Source organism: Talpa occidentalis, unplaced genomic scaffold (genome assembly GCF_014898055.3).
Source record: "Talpa occidentalis isolate TD23 unplaced genomic scaffold, MPIMG_talOcc4v2.1 talOcc4.12, whole genome shotgun sequence".
NCBI classification, from domain to species: Eukaryota; Metazoa; Chordata; class Mammalia; order Eulipotyphla; family Talpidae; genus Talpa; species Talpa occidentalis.
In genome coordinates this window covers 32,193,529-32,212,655 of record NW_023601212.1, presented here as the reverse complement: position 1 = coordinate 32,212,655, position 19,127 = coordinate 32,193,529, and the positions used below count along the sequence as shown (strand labels likewise).

Below are 19,127 nucleotides of genomic sequence, written 5' to 3'. Positions count from 1 at the left end.
GGGAGAGGTGTAGTTGAAGTCCCCTTCACATTGTACTCTCTGACAGTTATCAGCTGGGGCCTGCCACCAGCCACCTTGGAAAACCACCTCCCAGACACCTCCTCATGACAACTCCTGTTCATTACCAGCATTACCAGTCTGGGCATGTCACCTGTCCCACTGCAAAGCATGCTGTCTTGCCCTGGGATTCCTCTGCAGTCTTGCCGCTGGGTCAGAAAGCCTCACCCCCTGCTTCCACCCCACTGAGCCTGTCTACATGTATCACGGAGACGGGGCAACACAGGGGTGAAAGCCCGGGCCCCCTGCCTGGTTCAGTTCCCAGGCCTGCCACTTTTTATTGTTTCTATCTCTATTCCTCAGTTTCCCTATAAAATGGGTTGTTGGGGGCACCAGTAACAGTCTGTGTCACATAAGCCTATGTAAATGTTGCTATTTTTTATTTGATACTTAAAAGCCGAAGCTGAAGTGGCCACAGGATCTGTTCTCTACATTTTAGGGGGAAAGCAATCATATTCAGAAAAGCTAAGTGAAGCGAATTGTGCCAGATGATTTTTCTGTGGGCTATTCTATGTTCTCGGCACAGAGGTGGGAGCTCAGACAGTGGACCACTCTGTCCCCTGGCCCCAGAGTTAAGCTGCAGCTTCAGTATCACATTTGCGCTGATACTGGGTGATTCAGAGCGTCATGTCTGTTTTCGTCCTCTAAACTTAGTGCCTCTGAGAACAGAGCCTCATTCCCTGCTTCCTGTCCTGACAGTTCACTGGAAGCAGTGGTCTTGCCACCCTTCTGTAAGAGATCCACAGGGTCCTGGGACATGGGTGGCCCAGGAGCTCCTGGGTGACCCCTGCTGGGGACTCAGGATTGAGTGGGTGGGCCCACATTTGCACACCCTCACCTGCCCCCCTGATGCCACCTGTTCCCCCTCTCCCCTTCACAGGAGTCTCCTTCTCAGCCCTGTTCCTGGCCTTCCATCCTCTCCCCGTGGCTAATGGTCCCTCCAAGGCAAACTCCTCCTAAGGAATCGCTGTCACCCTCCTTTAAATTCTGGGGGCTTCCGAGAGACCCCAGCCTGATGCCAGGACAAAGGACTGAGAGCTTAAAGCACAGAAATCCCAGACCTGTCATTCTCTTCCACCCAGTGTGGCCAGAGCCCAGCTGCCAGCCACGCCATGCCCGCCAGGCACGCCATGCTCACCAGTACTTCCTGCACCAACCAGGCCTGCAGGAGCAGACGCTGTGGGCAGCCAGGCCCAGATTGATGCCAGGCTGGGAGGGAGGTGAAAAGACCCCAACCGTCAAGTGGAGTGTGGCCCTCCCCGCCTCCCCATTCCTGGGGCCAGCACCACCACACAGGATACCCAGCAGGTAATCCTGAAGACCAGAGAGCACCCCACCCTCAGGCATCAGGAACACCCTACTCCCCTCCTCAGAGAGCTACTCCCAAGTAGACATACCTCTCTGGCTTTCCTCTGGTTTCTAATTCCAGAGCATAAGGCGACCACTCTGCATGAGGGAGCCTGGTCCTGCCAACAGGCCCCCCTGTACCTCAGGGTCTGGTGGGAGCAAGCCCCTCCTCTAACCCCATGTCCCGAGAGCCTGTTCTTCCAGCACAGGAAGGAGGTGGCCTTCAGCTAGCACAGGTCACGGACTGGCCTGGACTAAGATCTTGTGGGCACTGTCCACACACTGCCTTCCCACCTCCCACTGGGCCCCAGGGCCTCTGCCTGGACCGAGCCTAGGAAGGTCAGGTGCCCCCTTCCCAGAGCTCCCGTGAAACAGATGTCAGGGGCTCCAGGAACCCAGGTGGGTGAGGTGGACAGAGGCAGGAGGTTAGGGAAATTCCATGAGGAGCTCTTTCCTGACATGGTTTGGGGGCTTGGGGGAGGGGTTTTGGATTAATGAGGGATTTATGGAAAAGGGGCAGAGATCATTTGCATACTGAGGGGGAAGGAGGAGACCTGAGCACACAAGACAGCAAAGAAAATCTCACTGCTTCCTACAGTGAGAGCAGCCACCCCCTCCCACGTGTGTGCCATGGCCTTCCAGAAGGAAGACACTTCCCTGGCTTCCCAGCACCGGACTATTCCTGGGCTTTCTGACAGGTCGGCCCCTGGTGGCCAGCTTGCTCATGCTCCTGAAAGTTGGAAGCACAATTCCCTCCCAAGTGGAGGAAAAGGAAAGGCCTGACCCTACTGAAGAGGTGTTTATTTTTTAGCCGCTAACAGCCCCCACTCCATTTTAAACTGACAGGACCCGTCTGAGGACCCTAGAGAACCTGCTACTGGGTGGGTGGGACTCGGTCCAGCAACCTAACCTTCCAGAGTAGCATTGGCTGCCTGTTTTGAAATGGATTAAACTTCCCACACAGTATTCGTGAAACCCCCTGGGGGGTTTCAACCCTGAGAATCTGAGCCACGTGCAGGAGTGCAGGGCACTCCCTGACGTTACGCTTTCCCTGGCTGCTCTGGAAATCAACCGCTTGGGATTCGGTGGATGGGGGGAAGAGCAGGGGAGACGCACGCAGGGCCCGGCACACAGTGGATTTCTGCCCTGGCACCGCACTGCCTCACCTGCCCAACCCAGCCCTGAATGCCCACCCAGTTCAGCTTGGCTGGGCTTAGGCGTCTTCTTAGCCAAAAACCCAGGGCTCATTTTCAGGAAATTGATAACAAGCAGCAAAATGGGATATTGTCTCTCTTTTTTTTCTTTTTTCTTTTGGCAGATGCTAGTTGAGTTGTTTTCACCTAATATCCTCTCTTAGCTGCATGTGTATTTATTTATAATTATAACCCTGGTGGACGGCAGCTTTCATCTTTGTTGGGAATGAGTTTGTTGTAAGTCGGAGTTGGACTGTGGCTGTGGGACCATGATGACAATTTGTTTTCCAAGCCCGGTCTGTTCCCTGCTCCCACCATAAAGGATGAGGCTGGGGGCCCAGGGTCCTTAGGACAGAGAAATGAGCAAGGGTGGAGCCCGTGCAGCTTCACCATCTGGTCTGTTTTGATTTAACTGTATTTAATTTGTTTTCAAAATTAAAAGTCAAATATGGTTTTTAACAGTCCTAATCCTCATCAGCCCTGCCTTATTTTTTTCTCACTCATTGCTTTAACCATTCAACAAATATTCGTCAGTGCCTACTATGAGCGCTGTATTCTAGGAACACAGAGCAAGGAAAACCAAAGTGGGTGTCTTCACAGAGCCGACCTTCTTGTGAGAGAAAGTAGAACAATAAAGCACTCTAGAGTGTTCCACATGTGATCTGTCCTAAGAGAAGAATGGGGCACAGTGGGAGACAGGGGTGCTGCACTGAGGAGCTGACACCCGTCCAGCGTGCCCAGGAAGGTCCCCGTGACCAGGTGGCATCTGAGCATGCAGGTGCAGTTATCTGGGGCAGGCAGGGCAGTCCAGAGCAAAGTGCTCTCCCAGGAGGGGGCAGAAGGGCCACTGTGATGGCAGGTGGAGATGGGCTGAGACACGAGAGCAGGGGGAGGCACAGACCACCTTGGTCCCAGAAATCAGGGTAAAGCTTTTGGCTTCTGTGAGGTGGTAAGGAGCCTGGAGCTTGATGAAAGCACCAGGTGGGTAACAGGGGCCTGACCTTGGCCTGTGGCTAACGGCAGCACAGATGGAATCAGAGAAGTAACAGCAAGAGAGTTTGATTCAAATCTACTGCTTTATTGTGATTTAGGACAGCGAATCTGAGCCAAACCACTACCTCCAGAACAAGCATCTCAGATTAGCACAGGTAGCTGCAAAGGAAGGCTGCCTCTTCTCCCCATTGTCCGGTCACAGGGGTTGAGGGAGAGAGGACAAGCTGGAGGCAAGGCCTCAGGGCCCCATGGCCACAACAACCTACCCAGAGCTACCTGCCCTGCACACCTGCCCTTTCCCTCCCTGGGCCCTGCGGCGGCGGTTCCCTCTAGGAGCTACATTTCCTCCTTGCTGGATGCTTCTTCTCACTGAGTATAACTGGAAATACTCTCTAATTCAGGAAAATAAGTGGCAGTATTTCTGTTTCTCTTAGGCTTTAGCTTGTCATCCTGTCAAATGCAATTAGAGTGGGGATGAAAAAGAGAAAGCGTGTGTCTCTCAAACAGAAGTGATTCTAAAAACCCCAGAAGGCTCGGGGAGGGTGTGAGACACCCGACCCCCTGTTCCTCTACAAATGGTGACAGACCCACTATTTCAGAAACAAGGAAGGCCGTGAGGGACGTGGCCAAACCAGGTGAAAATATTCCGAGGAGCAGACCTGCGTTGGGCCCAACCAGACAGTGCCTTTGAGAGGGCCCCCGGCTTCAGTGCTTAGAGCTCCAAGTGACATCCCTACCCCAGAGGAGGCCCTCTGTCCTCAACCAAAAAAGCAGGGAAGTAGAAAAGGCTCTGTCAACAAGCGCCAGTCAAGAAGCCACTTGGGTCCCTCCCTTGCCATCTCACCTCTTCTTCAGCTCTCCCGGGCTTAGAGTCTTGAGCTAAAGCAGTGGATAGAGGTTAGTTAGCCCGTGGCTCCCTGAGGTTGCTACTAAAGGAAGCTCCCAAGGGGAGGGTCCAGAGAAGCAGCACCAGGCCTCTGGTCCAGGAAAAGAGGCCGCACTCCTGCATCCTGCCACCTGGGGGCGCTGGTGGTGGCGCTCAGTTAATGTACTGGTTTCGGCCAAGGTGGGGTGTCTCCGTGAACTGTATTATAGGGCCTGCCATCTTCTCCTCAAAAACAATGACCTGGGAGAGGGAAGAGGGCAGCTCATGAATGCAGCCCAGGTTTATCTTGTAGTCAGCTGAGGGGGCCTTCGGAGAAGCAGTGGGGAGCCAGGCTGGCAGACAGGCACCCATAACTCACCAGTGCTTAAGAGGACTACCCAAGGGGGTGACCAAAGTGTGTCCCCTCTGCTGCCCTTACTGGCTTTAACAGACATGACTAAGGGCAGCCCAGGGAAACATGTGACACCGGGGAGACAGGGACAAGAAGGGGGTCCCAAAGAAAAGAGAAAGAAGGGGCTGCAAGTACTCCCACCTGATTGATGCCTTGGTCCAACCAGGCACCTGGGAGGTAGAGGGTCTCCTGAGGTCCAATGTTCCAGTAGCGGCCAAGGTTTTGGCCGTTGACGAATACAACTCCCTTCTCCCAACCCTTTAAGCAGAATAGGAAAGCTGTTAATCAGCCTCAGAAGTCAGGAGTATAAAGTCACATAGGAAGACAAGACACAGGCCATGGCACCCTCACCGGCCTCCAAGAGACCCGTGTGAGCTGATATTTTGACAGGTGGGTGTTCCACCTCCCCTTCCCACTTGCCTCCCTGGCCGGGCATCAAGCTCAGACCGAACACGGGAGCCAGGAGCCTGGAAGCACCACCAGGTGTCTCCAGGGTTGTGAGCCCATGCCCCAGGCCCTTTCAGAGAGGACAAGGCACAGGTGGAGCACTGGGCACAGGGGGTTCCTACAGCAAGGCCTCTGAGAGGCAGATGGAGAATCCAGGCAGGGAAAGGTCACCAACCTCCAACTTCATGAAGGTGTCAGAGGGGGAAAGAGCGACTGACAAGGCACCCAGGAAGAAAGCAGGAAAGGTAGGAGCTTCGGGGACAGGGCTCCATGTCCCAGCAGTGAACCTACGGACAGAACGGAGGACATAAAGGGGAGGTGGGAACTATCTCAGACTGGGACTCTGTCCTGCATCTTACTGCAAAGATATCCCAAGTATCATAGCAGGAATTTAGAAAACCTAAATAAGGGGCCAGGAAAAAGACTAATTATACTAAAGTAAAAATCAAAATCAACAAGCAACTATAAACCAGAGACACACTCCAGGGAGATGGGAGAGGAGGAGGGAGTAGAGTTAAAATAAGGGGGGTGGGGTGGGAATTGTATGGGGACTCTAACCAAGATGAAAATGCGTACATTGTGCAAAAATGAAAAATTATGTAAAAAATATATAAAAAATAAATAAATAAAATTAAAAATGAATAAATAAAAATTAAAAAACAATAGATATCCCCAGTCCCCCAGCTGTTCACAAGGCACAGCAGTGGCCGCAGGGTGGTGGCACAGCCGTTCCCCAGGCTCCAGCACTTGGGCGCCCCTGCCTCACGAGTCCAGCTCTGGCTTGGAGTGGGAGGTGGCTCCTGTGAGTAGGAAGGCCCTGGCCAGGACAGTTCCCATGCCATCCCGGCCCTCGCTGCATATGACCCAGAAGTCACAAACAGCAGGTGGGGTGGGGGACCCACCTCTTAAAAAAGTTGTTTTTCATATCCAAGCTGTAGATTTTGAATTTTTTCAGGGGAGACTCATTCAGATACATATTTCCAATTATACCTGTGGGAGGAGGCAAGCAAACATGTGCAAGGTCATGACAAGGAGCCAGCTGACCTGGCACTGGCCAGGTTACCTATATGAAAACTTCTGGAACTTTCAAGTGAGGATTTGTCCAGAAGTACATACTCTTTCCACTTCCCTTGGCATGTAACCTTCCCAGAAATCCCAAAGGGGATGAGAATAAATAATACTGGCATTTGCCAGGCCCTAGGATCAGCAGGAAGGAATATCATGGAGGGCAAGGACAGAGCTGAGGATATCAGGGTTATAACAGTCTTGGCCTCTTTCTAAGAGTGGAACTCCTTTGGGGGGGCTGAGAATTCCAGCACAATAAAATGAAACCAAAGGGCAGAGAGCAAAGAAGTCACAGCAGTTTGCAGTTTGGCCTACTTCAAGGTCAGTTTCAGTGGGGTCCCACACTACACAGACCTAATAAGTCATCAGGAATCATCTACCTGGCCTTTTAAAAAAAGTATTTAGGGCTCCCTGATGGCCTATGGGCCTATGGGTTAAGTCTCAGGGCTATCACCACTGCAGCCTAAGTTCAGTGCCCAGCCAGGGAGCTGACCCAGCAGACCTCTCCTGTGTCACCCACTGCTCCCCTAAGCAGTGTATCTCAGTAGATCCACTTGCTTTGCTCCCCACTCTGTCTCTGGTCAATCCTTTCAGCCCCTGTACCACTGGCCTATACTCCAGTTCTTCTATGCAAAAAAAAAAAAAAAAGTGTTTAAATTGTGAACAGATGGCAATATTACTTGGGTATCTAAGTCTGAGGATACATGCACACTTCAATGGCGATTAATTCATGTCTTGGGCACAGGGTTGGTTATGCCAGGGCTCTGGATCACAGAGCTGATGCACTGTAGGGTGAGATCTAGATGAGCTGGGGGAATTGAAAAGGCTGTGGGGCATCTGAGGATGCTTAACTTGCAGGTACGGGGGAGCAGCAGGTGCAGGCATCTGGGGAGGAGGTCTAAGACTTACAGTACCCGGCAGAGGGTCTAGAGCAGACTTTGATCAGGAACCAGGCAGAGAGACTGGGAACAGCCTAAGGATGACCACCCCTTCCAGCCCCCACTAAAGATGGGCCTGGAGGGAAAGCTCCTGCATGTTGAGAAGCTGAGGCCCAGAGGGAAGGGAAAGGGAAGGAAGCCTGGACTCACTCGAAGCTACTCTAAGGCCCTTCTGGATCCGGGAAGCCCCAGGTAGAAGGGCCGCTCAGCTTCCCCAGCAGGGGAGGGAGGGACATGCTACTTTCTGCTGCAAGACGCCAAATGCCCACAAAACTTGCCAGGCCTCCAGTCTTCCTTACCACAGTGAGATTTATTTTGTCTGAGTTCATATTTCATAACTTACCTGAAACCACCCACATTTTGATAGACAGTTAAAGAGGAAGAGACCAATTTAAGCAAGAAGGTTTAGAAGACCAGGGCAAATAAAGTCATCAGCTGTCTGTTCCCAGGACCATGCCACTAGGAGCCTCGTATTCACAGTACACTCCATTGCCTCCTCCCACCACGATGAGGTCATCAGTGGTTCCAGTGGAGAGCAAGAAGAGAAATTCAGTTGGTGACCCAAGAGGGCAGGGTCCTATGCCTCTTCTGGATTTCTGGGAATCCTATTCCTTGCCCCTCATGCACCACCACCCTGAACAAGCAGCACTGTACCAAAGCAGACTGTAGCCCGGATCTGGAAAGGCTGGCCCCATGTCCCCTGTGTGTTACCACTGGCATGTGGATCACACACAGTGTTAACTGGGGAGGTGGTCAGAACCCAGCCAGGCCTCTCAGGTCCTCTCTTACCTCCCTCCAATGGACTCCATGATCCCCTCCCTCCAGTGGACCCCATGACCCCGACCTTGTCCCTCCAATGGACTTCATCACTCCCTCTCTCTATTGGGCTGCATGACCCTCTCCCTCCAATGGGCTCCAAGACTCAATTGCCTTCAAAGAGTCTCTATGATTGTACCCCGCTGCAGTCAGCTTCTAAGACCTACTGGTGTGTTATATGGAGAAGGGACAGTCGGACATGTGCTGAACATTAGCAGCTCTTCTTTCAACACGTGCTGGGACCCACCTTTACGCTGGTCATCGATATTGTCCCCATAGTTGACTCGCCCACGATTCTCCACCAAGATCCTCAGCATGGTATAACCCTGCCAGGAACATAGTGGTCGATGATGGTGCCGCTTACCCAAAATACTGTCACAACTGCACCTGGGGGTTTCTTTATGAAACCCCGGTCCTTCTCTAAGCTCTAAGTGAGAGTGCCCGCTGACCAGAGAGCAAGGCTCTGCCCCTCTGTCCACGTGCAGCTCTGTGGTGAAGGAAACTCCTGTCTTTCAGGTCTTCCTCTTTGACTCCTAACCTGTTCAGGAAGCTGCTGGCACTAGTCATCACCCAGCTCCCCAGGATAACAAACCTGGATCAAGGGAATAACGATCGTCCTCTTTTCATAGTCCAAGAATCCTATAGACACTGTGTTCACAAATACCTGCCCAATGAATAAACAGAAAGCATCTATGGGTCCACAGGAAGGCTAAGCAGAGAAAGAGCGAACACTGTGTGTGTGCATACATGCATGTATGCATGTGTGTGCGTGTGTGTGTGGGGGGGTGTGAGACACCAAGACGGGGGCTTAGCCAGGCACAGAGGAGAAGTGAATGCGCACGATTACTGAAAAAGACAGCCCAGCCTACCGGGATGGGCAGTTTCTACACACTGGTGACAGCTGCACACGTGAGCACTGGTGGGGACTCAGAGATGTGGTGCAGATTCGATCACTACAGGGTCCCCAAAATTAAGTGGAGAAGGTCCTACCTGTCCCCGGTCACACACAAGACCACTGAGCACGCCAGACGAGGCAATCGCAGTCTCGTACAGAGTGTACCCAAAGGACTGTCCGTTCCCATTGTTCACAGGCAGGTTCTCCATGTTGACGGGCTTGTCGGAATTGACTGGCTGGAAAGACAAGAGACAGGGAGGTGCAGGGGCTAGGCAGAGGAGAAAAACAGCAGTGATATCTTCTTGAGCCCTCCAGGAGACTGCAGGGGAGCAGAGAGCCCCACCTGGAGGTTAGCACACTGGAGGGGCAGAGACAGGGCAGGGGGGCTGCCCACATTTGCCTCTGTTCTGACTGCTCACTGCACACATGCAGAGTCAGTCCAGCTCCAGGGTCCTCAAGGCTTCTCATCATACTGACTGGGCCTCCAGGGCCTCGGACAGGGAGATGCAAAGGTGAGCTAAGTTGTCATAACAGAAGTAAGGCTACTAGTGTAGACAGGTCAGAGTCAGCTTACACGAGGTGTCTCCTCTTTTGAGGGGAGGTGTCACCCATTCTCCTGCCTCCTCACTGTCCTCTCTGCCCAGGTTTTCTTCAAGTGCTGTTTGTCCCTTCCCAGTGCATACTCTACAGTGAATTCTCTTGGCCGAGTTCTCAGGTTAGAGGATGCTATCTAGGGCTGGTTTTCTCTTCCTCCACGATGGCCCCGTCTGGAGAGCCTCCCAGCCCTGCTCCCCGCCAGCAGCACTCACCGCGTCCATGTACTGCAGGGCATCCCACAGTGACAGGTAGAGAGCAGGTCTCACAGTCTCATATGCAGCCTTGGGGAGAAGGTCAGGTGGGGGAGGAAGAGGGACACCTGCTACACAGACAAGAGAGTCATCCCAAGAAGACCCCGACAGCACTGCCTCCTCCAGCCACCCTGAGAGCCCCTGGCTCTTTTCCAGGGACCATGTGCTCTTCTATCCTGGAGCCACTAGGAACACATTCTCAAAATGTGCCCAGACTCCCCAGTGAAAGTGATGCCTGGGGGACAGGCAGGGGCTTCCCTGTACCCCAAGGAGTCTCAACACCTATGGAAAGTCTAAGCTGGCTAGATACAAACTACAATGAAAACAGTCTCACCAACTTGCCTATCTCTGTCTAGGACATTCTTCATACAGATCAACTGGGGTAAGGAAGTAACTTTATAGGGGCTTCAGAGCCCAGGTTAGTGCTTGAAAGTCTTCTGTTAGCCAGGTACCTGAGATGGAGCCAAAGAATTCTCGAAGCTTGACATACTTGGCTGTGTAATCCCCAGCCTCTGTCAGTATCGCATCATAGTCTGCAAGACACCAGTGGACTGTCGCTAGTCACTTGTGGAAGGAAAAAGAAAAGGTGGGGTAGGGCAGCAGGGTCCTCATCACAGAAACTTGGGGATCAAAACACTTTTGGTATGAGCTACCAGTCAATATACTATAGATACTAAAGATACCAGTTACTATAGATATCAGATACTATAGATGCCAGTTCCTATAGATACTACAGATAATAGATACTATAGATACCAATTACTATAGATACTAGATACTATAGATACCAGATACTGCAGATACCAGATACTATAGATACCAGTTGTTACGGATATATACCAGCTACTATAAAACACCACAAGAGCTGCCAACACCACCCAAGCCCCTTCTCTTCCTCTAGCCCATGAACCTCTCTCACTTCCTCCCATCCAGCTCACACTACGTCAATCTACTCCAGTGTCTGAATGCTCTGAACTTTTAAAGCAAGGATCCAGACAAGACCCTCATTTGCCCCAGGCCCTTCACAATCAAGTGCCAGAAGCTATCCCTAAAGGTCCCTCCATTAAAAAAAAAAAAAAGTCCCAGCTCCACAAACATTGGGGTGTCCTCAGGAGAGCAGCATGGGGGTTACTTGCCATAGCTGGTGACATCAGACTTGTACTGATCGAAGTGCATGGCTCCACTTATGAAGCCAAAGTTAGTGCCACCATGGAACATGTAGAGGTTGATGGAGGAGCCGGCGTCGATGATGGCAGACACTGTTCTCAACACCTCTACGGGAGGTAGGGAGGGAGAGGAATGGGCAGAGTGCATTAGGGTTTGAGACAAGCCCTGAGTCAACTTTGGGCTCTCACCTTTCCCCTTCCCTCCTCAAATTCACTTCCACTGCTCTGTCCTTCAATCCCAGAAGAGGGGGGGGTCAGAACCACGGCCCCGGGGCCTGGACTGACATCAGTGTCAAGTCTCCAGTGACAATGGCTGGGAGACCTGTGGTTCAGGGCACTGCTGCCACTCCCCGGCATGCTCCTCGACTGGGTAAGATGCAAAAAAAGGAGTTCCTATACAGGGAGATCATTCTGACCATTTCCTCAGTCCTGCCTTTATTGGAGAATGAACCAGTGGCATGAAAAGTTAATATTAAAGGAGAAATATAAATGATGTCTGTGTGTGCGCGTGTGCATGTGACTCACTACTGGTCAAAAAAATATGAACAAAACAATGACCTATCAGATTGGCAAATATTTGAAATTATTTTAATGCAGAGTATTGATGAATCTGTGGAAAATGAGTATTCTCATTTAAAAATGCTAAGAATTGCTACAATCTTTCTGAACAGAGATTAGTGAAAATATATCACAACTGCATCACCCAGGCAATTCTATTGCTAAGAAATTTGTATCACAGGGGAAAAAATATGCCAGGTATGCAAAACTGGAGGTTCAGATTACTTGCGAAATGGTTCTCAGTTAACAAAGCCACCAGAAACCACCTAAGTAAGTGTCCACCAGCAAGATACCGGGTAAACAAAGTATGGTTTAGTCACCAACACAATGGGATTCTTCTTATTCTTTAAAACAGTGATGGGATGTATACCTAATAGATAGCTGTCCATCCTGTGTCATTAGCTGGGAAAAGCAGGTGATAAGGAGCAGATACCATCATATTTGTCCATCTCTCAGTCTGGACACATGGAGAAGCAGCTTGACTTTATAACTCAAAATGCTTCCTCTGGGCTCTGGGATTTTATTTCTTCTTTATACCTTTCCTGTATTTGCTGAATGTTTGCAATAGACATGCATTACTTATCTAATTACAAAAACATAATAAAGCAATGGTAAAAGTTCACCTAAATGTCAAGACAAATGACTGCAATATCAGGAGCTGACGATTATACACAAATCATCTCTGGAGCCTGGCACCCTACAGCTAATTGGCATCAATTAGCAGGCTATTTGGAACTTATTCTTACTTCTAGGTCAACACAGTGCTGGGTGGAGGTAGGGCAGAGCACTCACCAGAAGAATCCAGAATGTTGTGGGGGCCTCCCCATGAGTCAAACCACCCTGTCCAGTATTCCATCACCATCTTGGGCTGAACCCCCTGGGTACAGCAAAATGAGAATTTAGCTGGCCAAAAGAGACAGAGGAAGGCCCGCCTAGATGGGAACCCCCACCCTTGTGTTCTCCCAACTTTTCCCCAGCTACTGGCCTCTAGCCTCAGGGCCACTGTAAGCTCAGGGCAGATGAAGTCAAATGTCCCTGTATCAGCTTCTTCTCCCTTGGCAGCCACACTGCAGGGGCAGAGGGTGGCGGGCTACAAAGCAGAGGCAGGAGATCCTGCTACTCCCTGCAGTTTAAAGTTGCACACAGCACTAGTAAGAAAACCCTGGGATCTTCATTAGAATTCAGCATCTGCTTTGGCAGTCTTTTCCAATACAGGCTGCTTTCTGGATCATGCCAAGCTTTGTCTCTGCTCTTCCAGGGAAGGAGACTATCTAGCCAGGATAACTCCATTTCTGAGAGGCATGCTGTGGACACACATCCCACAGGTACTGCTTCCCTTTACCTGGGAGAGTCAGAGGGCTACATAGTGAACCCTGCTTCGAGGTCCAGCCTAGTTTAAACAGAAGTTTGCAAAATTGGACCAAAAAGTCAGGGAGGTACAGCACAGCTCTCCACCACAGAGGCTCCCTGGCTTCATACCTGGGCCAGGATGTTCAGGAAGTCTTAAACATGACTTCAGAATACTGACTTTGGCACAAGATGCCCCAGGGATGCAGAGATTCTCCCCAGAACCATGCCTTGGCCTGTCATGTTTGCAGAAGCACCAGCGCACCCAAGCGAGGATAAGGACTAATATGCTGAACTGCAGGCTCTGCACCAGGGAGACTTCAGCGCTCTCCTGCTAGTGGCTGCTGAACACAAGGCAGCCGCATGCAGGGCAATAAAATCTGACCCAGGTATCAGACCAGATTTATGGTCCATTGAACAGAAGGTACCAACCACACTTGGGGAAAAGCCAAAGTAGTTCCATAATTTTCTTAGCAAGACTGGTGTTGTGGTTTTCTCTATAGCCAAATGCCTCCCAAGAAGGGAATGTACTGAGCCACATATATATCACTAAAAAGAGAGAAGTAGATCCTAAGCCCCACATCACAGTGGACTCTAGTGCCAGGGCCAAGGTGGGGGAGGGGGGCGGCGCCCAGCAGCAGCCCAGGCAGTGTGTGCACAGTGCAGTTAATTGCTGGAGCCCCACATGTGATCAGTCTGTGCTACTAACCTGCCACTTCCTGATGCTTTATCCCTGCTACAAGTCTGTCTCCTCAACTGTAAGAAGGTAAAGACAGCTCACATGGCTATTGGGAGAATTAAATGAGATCATGCAGGTAAAGTTCTTCATCAAAGTGCCTCGCTTAGACTAAGACTTAGAGAGCGCTCAAGAAACACTCACATGGATTCTCTTCATCACCGGACATGGACGTCAAGGCCAGCAAAGTGCTGCCCCCTCCCAAAGTGAAGCAGAACCAGGCCTGGACAGTTTGACTATTAAAAGGAGCCCCAGATCTAAACAAGGAAGCATCCAAACTCCCTTCATGGAGGAAAACAAACATCGCCAAACTGCAGACAGAAAGGCCTCTAGGAGAGCCATCTGCAGGCAGGAAGAGCTGCTGGGGTACACAACTGCAAGGCTGGGGCTGCTTCTGCAAGGTGGACCATGAAGGAGCCACATGGAGATTGCTGCTCCAGGTGCTTTCCAAATATTTTCTCATTTAATTCTCAAACAAGTCCATACATAGGTACCATCATCACCCCCACTTTGCAGAAGTGGAAAGAGAAGCACAGAGAGCTCACATGGCATGGGCGGGGGGTGGCTCAGAGGACCCCGCACACTTCCTGGACAGCACGCAAGTGCAAAACCCTATGTAGCCACTGGGTGACTATTTAATGTCTCCCCAAGTAGGTTATGACCTCCATAAGGACAGAGACCCTATCGTCCCAGTCAGCGCAGAGTCACAGGGGCCTAGCCTCATCCCCCCAACCCCAGCAGGCACACAATAAATGAGGGAGGGAGGAAGGATGAAGGAAAGGGCAGGAAGGAGGAAGGAAGGGAGGGAGAAGAGACTGGATCTGAACCCACCTGTGTCCATCAACTCTCCCCCCATCTGCCTGGTCAGAGCCCACTGTCTCCTGCTGGGCACCTCCATGTTCATTCTCTCCCTCTGAGCTCTACTAGGAGCTACGTCATCCACAGGGGTGACCCCCTTCCTAAGTGGCTTCACACTGCAAGGTGACCTCATGTTGCTGTGTCTTAGGATACCACCTCTGGTCTACAAAATGAACAGCTGGCATGCAGAACAGCCCCAGCACCTCCACAGGCACCTACTCATGGTGACACAAACACCAGGGGTTGAGGCCTACATCAGCACTCCCTGCTGATGTACATCGCACTCTTCACCAGACATGGTGAGGGCAGGGTCTTTCAGTTCTGTGAGCAGGCTGCAAATGCTGGGCAGGTCACATCTATCTCCTGAGGCCACATGGACTTGAGAAAAGAGAAATCAACGAGAATAGGATGTGGTGTGAATTCCCATCACCCTGATGGATGTTGAGACACATCCAGAAACTCTTCTCTGCTTCTACCCTTGAAGAGACCCAGCTTCCAAGTCTTGCTGATGACATCAACCTTCCTTTTTTTTCCCCCCTAAAGATTTATTTATTTATTTATTTGTTTATTTGTTTATTTATATAAGCACTGGGTGCAGTCAGAAGTGTGGGAGGGTGCGAGAGCCAGAGTGGAGAGCAGAGCAGGCAGACTGACGAAGTACACTGCTGAGGGGAGCAACGGGCGCGGCAGGAGAGGTCTGTGCGCCTTATGGGACCCTCGCCTGAGGCCAGGGATCGAACCGGCACTGCAGAAGCTGCAGGCAGCTTCGCAGCCCAGCACTCAACCGCTGCGCCACTGGGGAGGCCCGACATCAACCTTCCTAAGACCTGAGGGTTTAGGTCAGACATATACCGGACAGGGCAGGGAAGGGTTTCTTCCCTCAGTCCATTAGGCCCAAATTCAACAGTCTGGGGCTAGCTGGGTCAGCAAATTCTAGTAAAGAGGCCCCATGGGCACACCAAGCAGAGCTGCTTTCCCAAGAAGCAAGAAGTCTCATCCCTGCATCAGCTTCCACAGCACCCTTCAGAGCCAACTCCTACATTGCTTCCCTCACCCCAAGGTGCAGTGGTTGGGATCTGCAGCACAAAGGGGCTGTGAGCTAGTGTCCTTCCCTCTACAGCAAGGAGCCCTGAGCACAAGCACATGCACAAGCACCTCCAATACACTGAACTTTCCCACAGAGCTCCGGCCTGGCCCTAGGAACCCCTACAGTCAGACCAAGCAAGCTGACAGCTCCACCTGGGGAGACTCACCTGGACACCGAGAAGAAAGGTGGTTAGAACCTGCAGATCTTGTAGTGACTGTAAGTTGATAGTGGCCAGCACTGGGCATGAAAGAGAAAAGAGAAACAGAATCACTGTAAACAGGAAGAGTTTCTGAATCACCCCCACACCTTTCTCACCCCACCAACAAAACAAATGAACTGATTGCAAAGTTGTGTGCCCCCCACAAAGACAGTGAAGCCCCCCAATGTAAGGAGAGTACCTTGTCCCATAGACATCCCACCACTCAGCATAGACCTACGGAACTGTAAGCAACCACTGAGCATTTGTCCTCAACCATACTTTTTATGACCAGAGTTTGCATTCCTGTTCATTTTTCTTTTGTAGGGGCCCAGAATGTGATCTAAACTTTGTACCTCAAGCAAACAGCGCAGAGTAAAGATCTAAATGAAGACTAACCTTTTATTTCTTAGATGAGGGCTCATTTTCTATTTCTACACCACAGTGTGTTCATTTTTTAATTTAAAATGATATTTTAAATGGCTTCCTGATTGGCACAATGTTTGTCTGAGAAGATGCACTACATTTGATCAATGGCCATGGAGCCCTGGCCTACCCCAGAGGCAGAACCTGGTGCTGAGGTCCCTCAGCTGTTCACCTGGAACCACGCTATTCACTGGAAACCAAGCTGGCCCTGCAAGCCGGCCACTCTGACATCATTCCCTGATGACCAATGATTTGAAACAATAGAGTAAGAGCTGAGGCCCCATAAGGTTAAATCACTGGTCGAAGGTCACACACGCTTAAAAGCAGAATACGGCTGCAGCCACTGGCCCCTGTGACACTGACCCATCATCCTGTCCTGTCACCATCATTCAGTCATCCACTGAGCTAAGATTGTACATCCAGACCCCTGCTCACCTAAAGCAGGAGCCCTTGAAAATAGACCAGGCAGAAATCTCAGAGGTCAGTGAGACAGGCATGGCTAGCTGAACACAGCACCTATTTCCTGACGCCACAAAAATAAAATAATGAAAAGGCCATAAAAAGAACTACAGAGGGAACATAGCAGAGATGAAGTTACAAGAAAATTCTGGGAGACTGACAAGGGGTGGTACATGGGTAAATGGCCTGGGAGAATGTAAGAAGTTACAACCAACTTTCCACCTGCCGCCTGAAGCCTCCCCACATCAGGGGCACTGAGCAGGATGCCAGTCCCCTCCCCACCAATCTCCATTCCTTCAGGGGACCAAGAGTTGTAAAGCTGAGCCCCAGCAACCAGAGTGGAGGGATGGGACATGGCTAATGTGGGGTGAGAGGTGGGAAGAAAGACATGGGTGGGGGAACAATCTGAACAAATGGTTCCTGTCCAATCCTCTGTCTACTTCCAGAAAGAGAGTCATCCCAGGAACACTTGAGAGAACTAACGGCTGTATCTCCAAACACTGGCATTTAGGTCTCCCTCACTGAAATAGACTGCCATCACCCCACTCCACCCAGAGAAACACACCTGTCACTTTCCTCACAATCAGCTCCCAAGTGGTCAGTCATTTAATGTCTCCTCCTTACACTGCTGAGTCAAGTCCATCTTCACATGGAAGACTGAGCAGAATAAATATATTTAAAATAAAATAACCTCAAGAGAGATAAGACAGTATACAGGGGGGGGAAAAGGCACACACTACAGAGAAAAATATATTCACCAAAAAGCATGAGCAAGAAAATAACAGAAGGATTGGAGGATAAAAACTGAGGGAGTACTCAGAAAGTACAGCTATAGGGCAAAGAGTTTTTTTTTTTTTTTTTAAGTTTAAAGATAAGGGACTTAGAAGATGCATACAGAGGCCAACCCACAAATAATAGGAATGAACAAAAGATCAGAGAAAAGAGGGGAAGGCACATCAGAGAGCAGGATGACCACATTTCCCACCATTGATGGGCAGAGCCATTGCAATTTAAGTGACCCACAGAAGTGTCCAGAAGGAGAGAAAGCCTCACACAAAGGGCATCATTGTGAAATACCAGAATACCTAGGATGTAAAAGAAATAAAAGAAATCCTAAGAATTTCTAGAAACAAGAGAGAGAGGAAGAAATAATAAGCCCAGCACATACAAAAAGGATCAGGAACCAGACTGTCATTGTCCTTCCCCCTAGCAAATCACAGAGGAATGGCTTTCAAGTCCCAGGAGGCAGCAGTGCAGCAGGGGACGCCAAGCTCAGCAGCAGGTGACAACTGTGAGCAGATCCTACGCAGGTCAGGGCAGAGATAGTGCAGACCTCAGACTTGATAAAGAATCTGGCAGACAAGCATTTGAAGAACACAAGGATAGGCGTTTGGGGGGTCTTTGGTAAAGCATTCTTTAAAAGAGAAAGAAGGGCGGGAAGGAGAAAAGAGACGCGATGAAAAGAAAAATAAAGGGGCAAAATCCGCTGAGTGAAGATGCAGAGGAACGCAAAGGAGCCGCCCGCTGAATCCAGGCCGCCCCCCAGCGCCCCCTGCGCCCTGGACCCTGTGGATCCTGCCATGGGACAGGAAAGCCACAACAGGCGCGCGTAGAGAGCTCAATCCTCAACCGAACGCGGAGTAGACAGATTTTCAAATCGATAAGTAGAGTTCTTTATGCATGTTACTTACAATTATGGAAACAATTAACGAGGAAAAAGTACAAGAGTTCAAAATGGTCGTTCCTGGCGACTCGGGAGACACTATTTCTTTACAAGCACTTTCCATGACGACTTGGACTTTATGAATGTGTTGCTTCCATTACATTTTAGTTTAATTGAGAATAAAACCTTCCAGGCAGCAGGCTCAGGAGGTGAGGTGTGTGCTGGGTGAGGGTGGGAGGTGAGGGGAGCCTGCTGTGGAAGGGGCGTGGCGGGGTGCACGGGGACCAGCGGGTGCTTGGGGTCTCCCAGCATCCACCCACGCGAGGTTGTCCTCCGCATGACACCCCCATACGCTCAAAGTGTGCACCAGCCCCAAAGGGGCCACAGCCCTCCAGGGCACAGCAGCTGGCGGGAGCCCAGTAGTTGGGGGTGTGGGGCTGAGGAGAGGCCCCGGGAGCAACCTCGAAGGGACAGTGCCACCGCGTGGAAAGGACAGGAATAGCGGCTGGCACTCCGGACTCCGGCTTTGCGGCCTGGGCTCAGCACCTCCCCTGGGTCCCCAGCCTTCTCCCACTCATTCATTCCTCATCCTTGGCTGCCAGGCCCACGCCAAGCGCTGGCCTCGGGCTGCAGAGATGAAAAGTCCTTGATCTCGGAGGGAAACGGAGCAGGAACAAAGCAGCAGTGTGCACTGTAGCAGAGAGAGGCAGGCAGGTAGAAGAGTTCACAGGATCCGGCAGATACCCAGGTTCACC

The 19,127-nt window shown here is 50.9% G+C and overlaps 2 protein-coding genes across 6 annotated transcripts in view; one reads left to right on the top strand and one right to left on the bottom strand.

Annotated features, from left to right (window-relative positions):
* Nucleotides 1-3,501, top strand: part of B3GAT1 (beta-1,3-glucuronyltransferase 1) — a 29,619-nt gene extending 26,118 nt beyond the window's left edge. For 3 of the 4 annotated variants that reach the window (XM_037505675.2, XM_037505676.2, XM_037505673.2), the window contains one exon: nucleotides 938-3,501. The gene's annotated coding sequence lies outside the window, so the exon portion shown is untranslated. The other variant, XM_037505674.2, reaches the window with a different exon arrangement.
* A 159-nt stretch (nucleotides 3,502-3,660) lies between these two features.
* The window catches only part of LOC119240883 (beta-galactosidase-1-like protein 2), a 41,361-nt gene continuing 25,894 nt past the window's right edge, over nucleotides 3,661-19,127 (bottom strand). The window contains exons 8-19 of one of the 2 annotated variants that reach the window (XM_054693231.1): nucleotides 15,795-15,865; nucleotides 12,393-12,477; nucleotides 11,013-11,150; nucleotides 10,329-10,409; nucleotides 9,838-9,947; nucleotides 9,124-9,264; nucleotides 8,726-8,797; nucleotides 8,381-8,459; nucleotides 6,217-6,304; nucleotides 5,490-5,601; nucleotides 5,009-5,125; nucleotides 3,661-4,716 (exon numbers count right to left, since the gene is read on the bottom strand). In XM_054693231.1, coding sequence (XP_054549206.1) covers nucleotides 4,630-4,716; nucleotides 5,009-5,125; nucleotides 5,490-5,601; nucleotides 6,217-6,304; nucleotides 8,381-8,459; nucleotides 8,726-8,797; nucleotides 9,124-9,264; nucleotides 9,838-9,947; nucleotides 10,329-10,409; nucleotides 11,013-11,150; nucleotides 12,393-12,477; nucleotides 15,795-15,865 — 1,181 coding nt within the window. In that variant the 3' untranslated portion in view covers nucleotides 3,661-4,629. The remainder of the gene's footprint in view (nucleotides 4,717-5,008; nucleotides 5,126-5,489; nucleotides 5,602-6,216; nucleotides 6,305-8,380; nucleotides 8,460-8,725; nucleotides 8,798-9,123; nucleotides 9,265-9,837; nucleotides 9,948-10,328; nucleotides 10,410-11,012; nucleotides 11,151-12,392; nucleotides 12,478-15,794; nucleotides 15,866-19,127) is intronic. The other variant, XM_037505672.2, reaches the window with a different exon arrangement.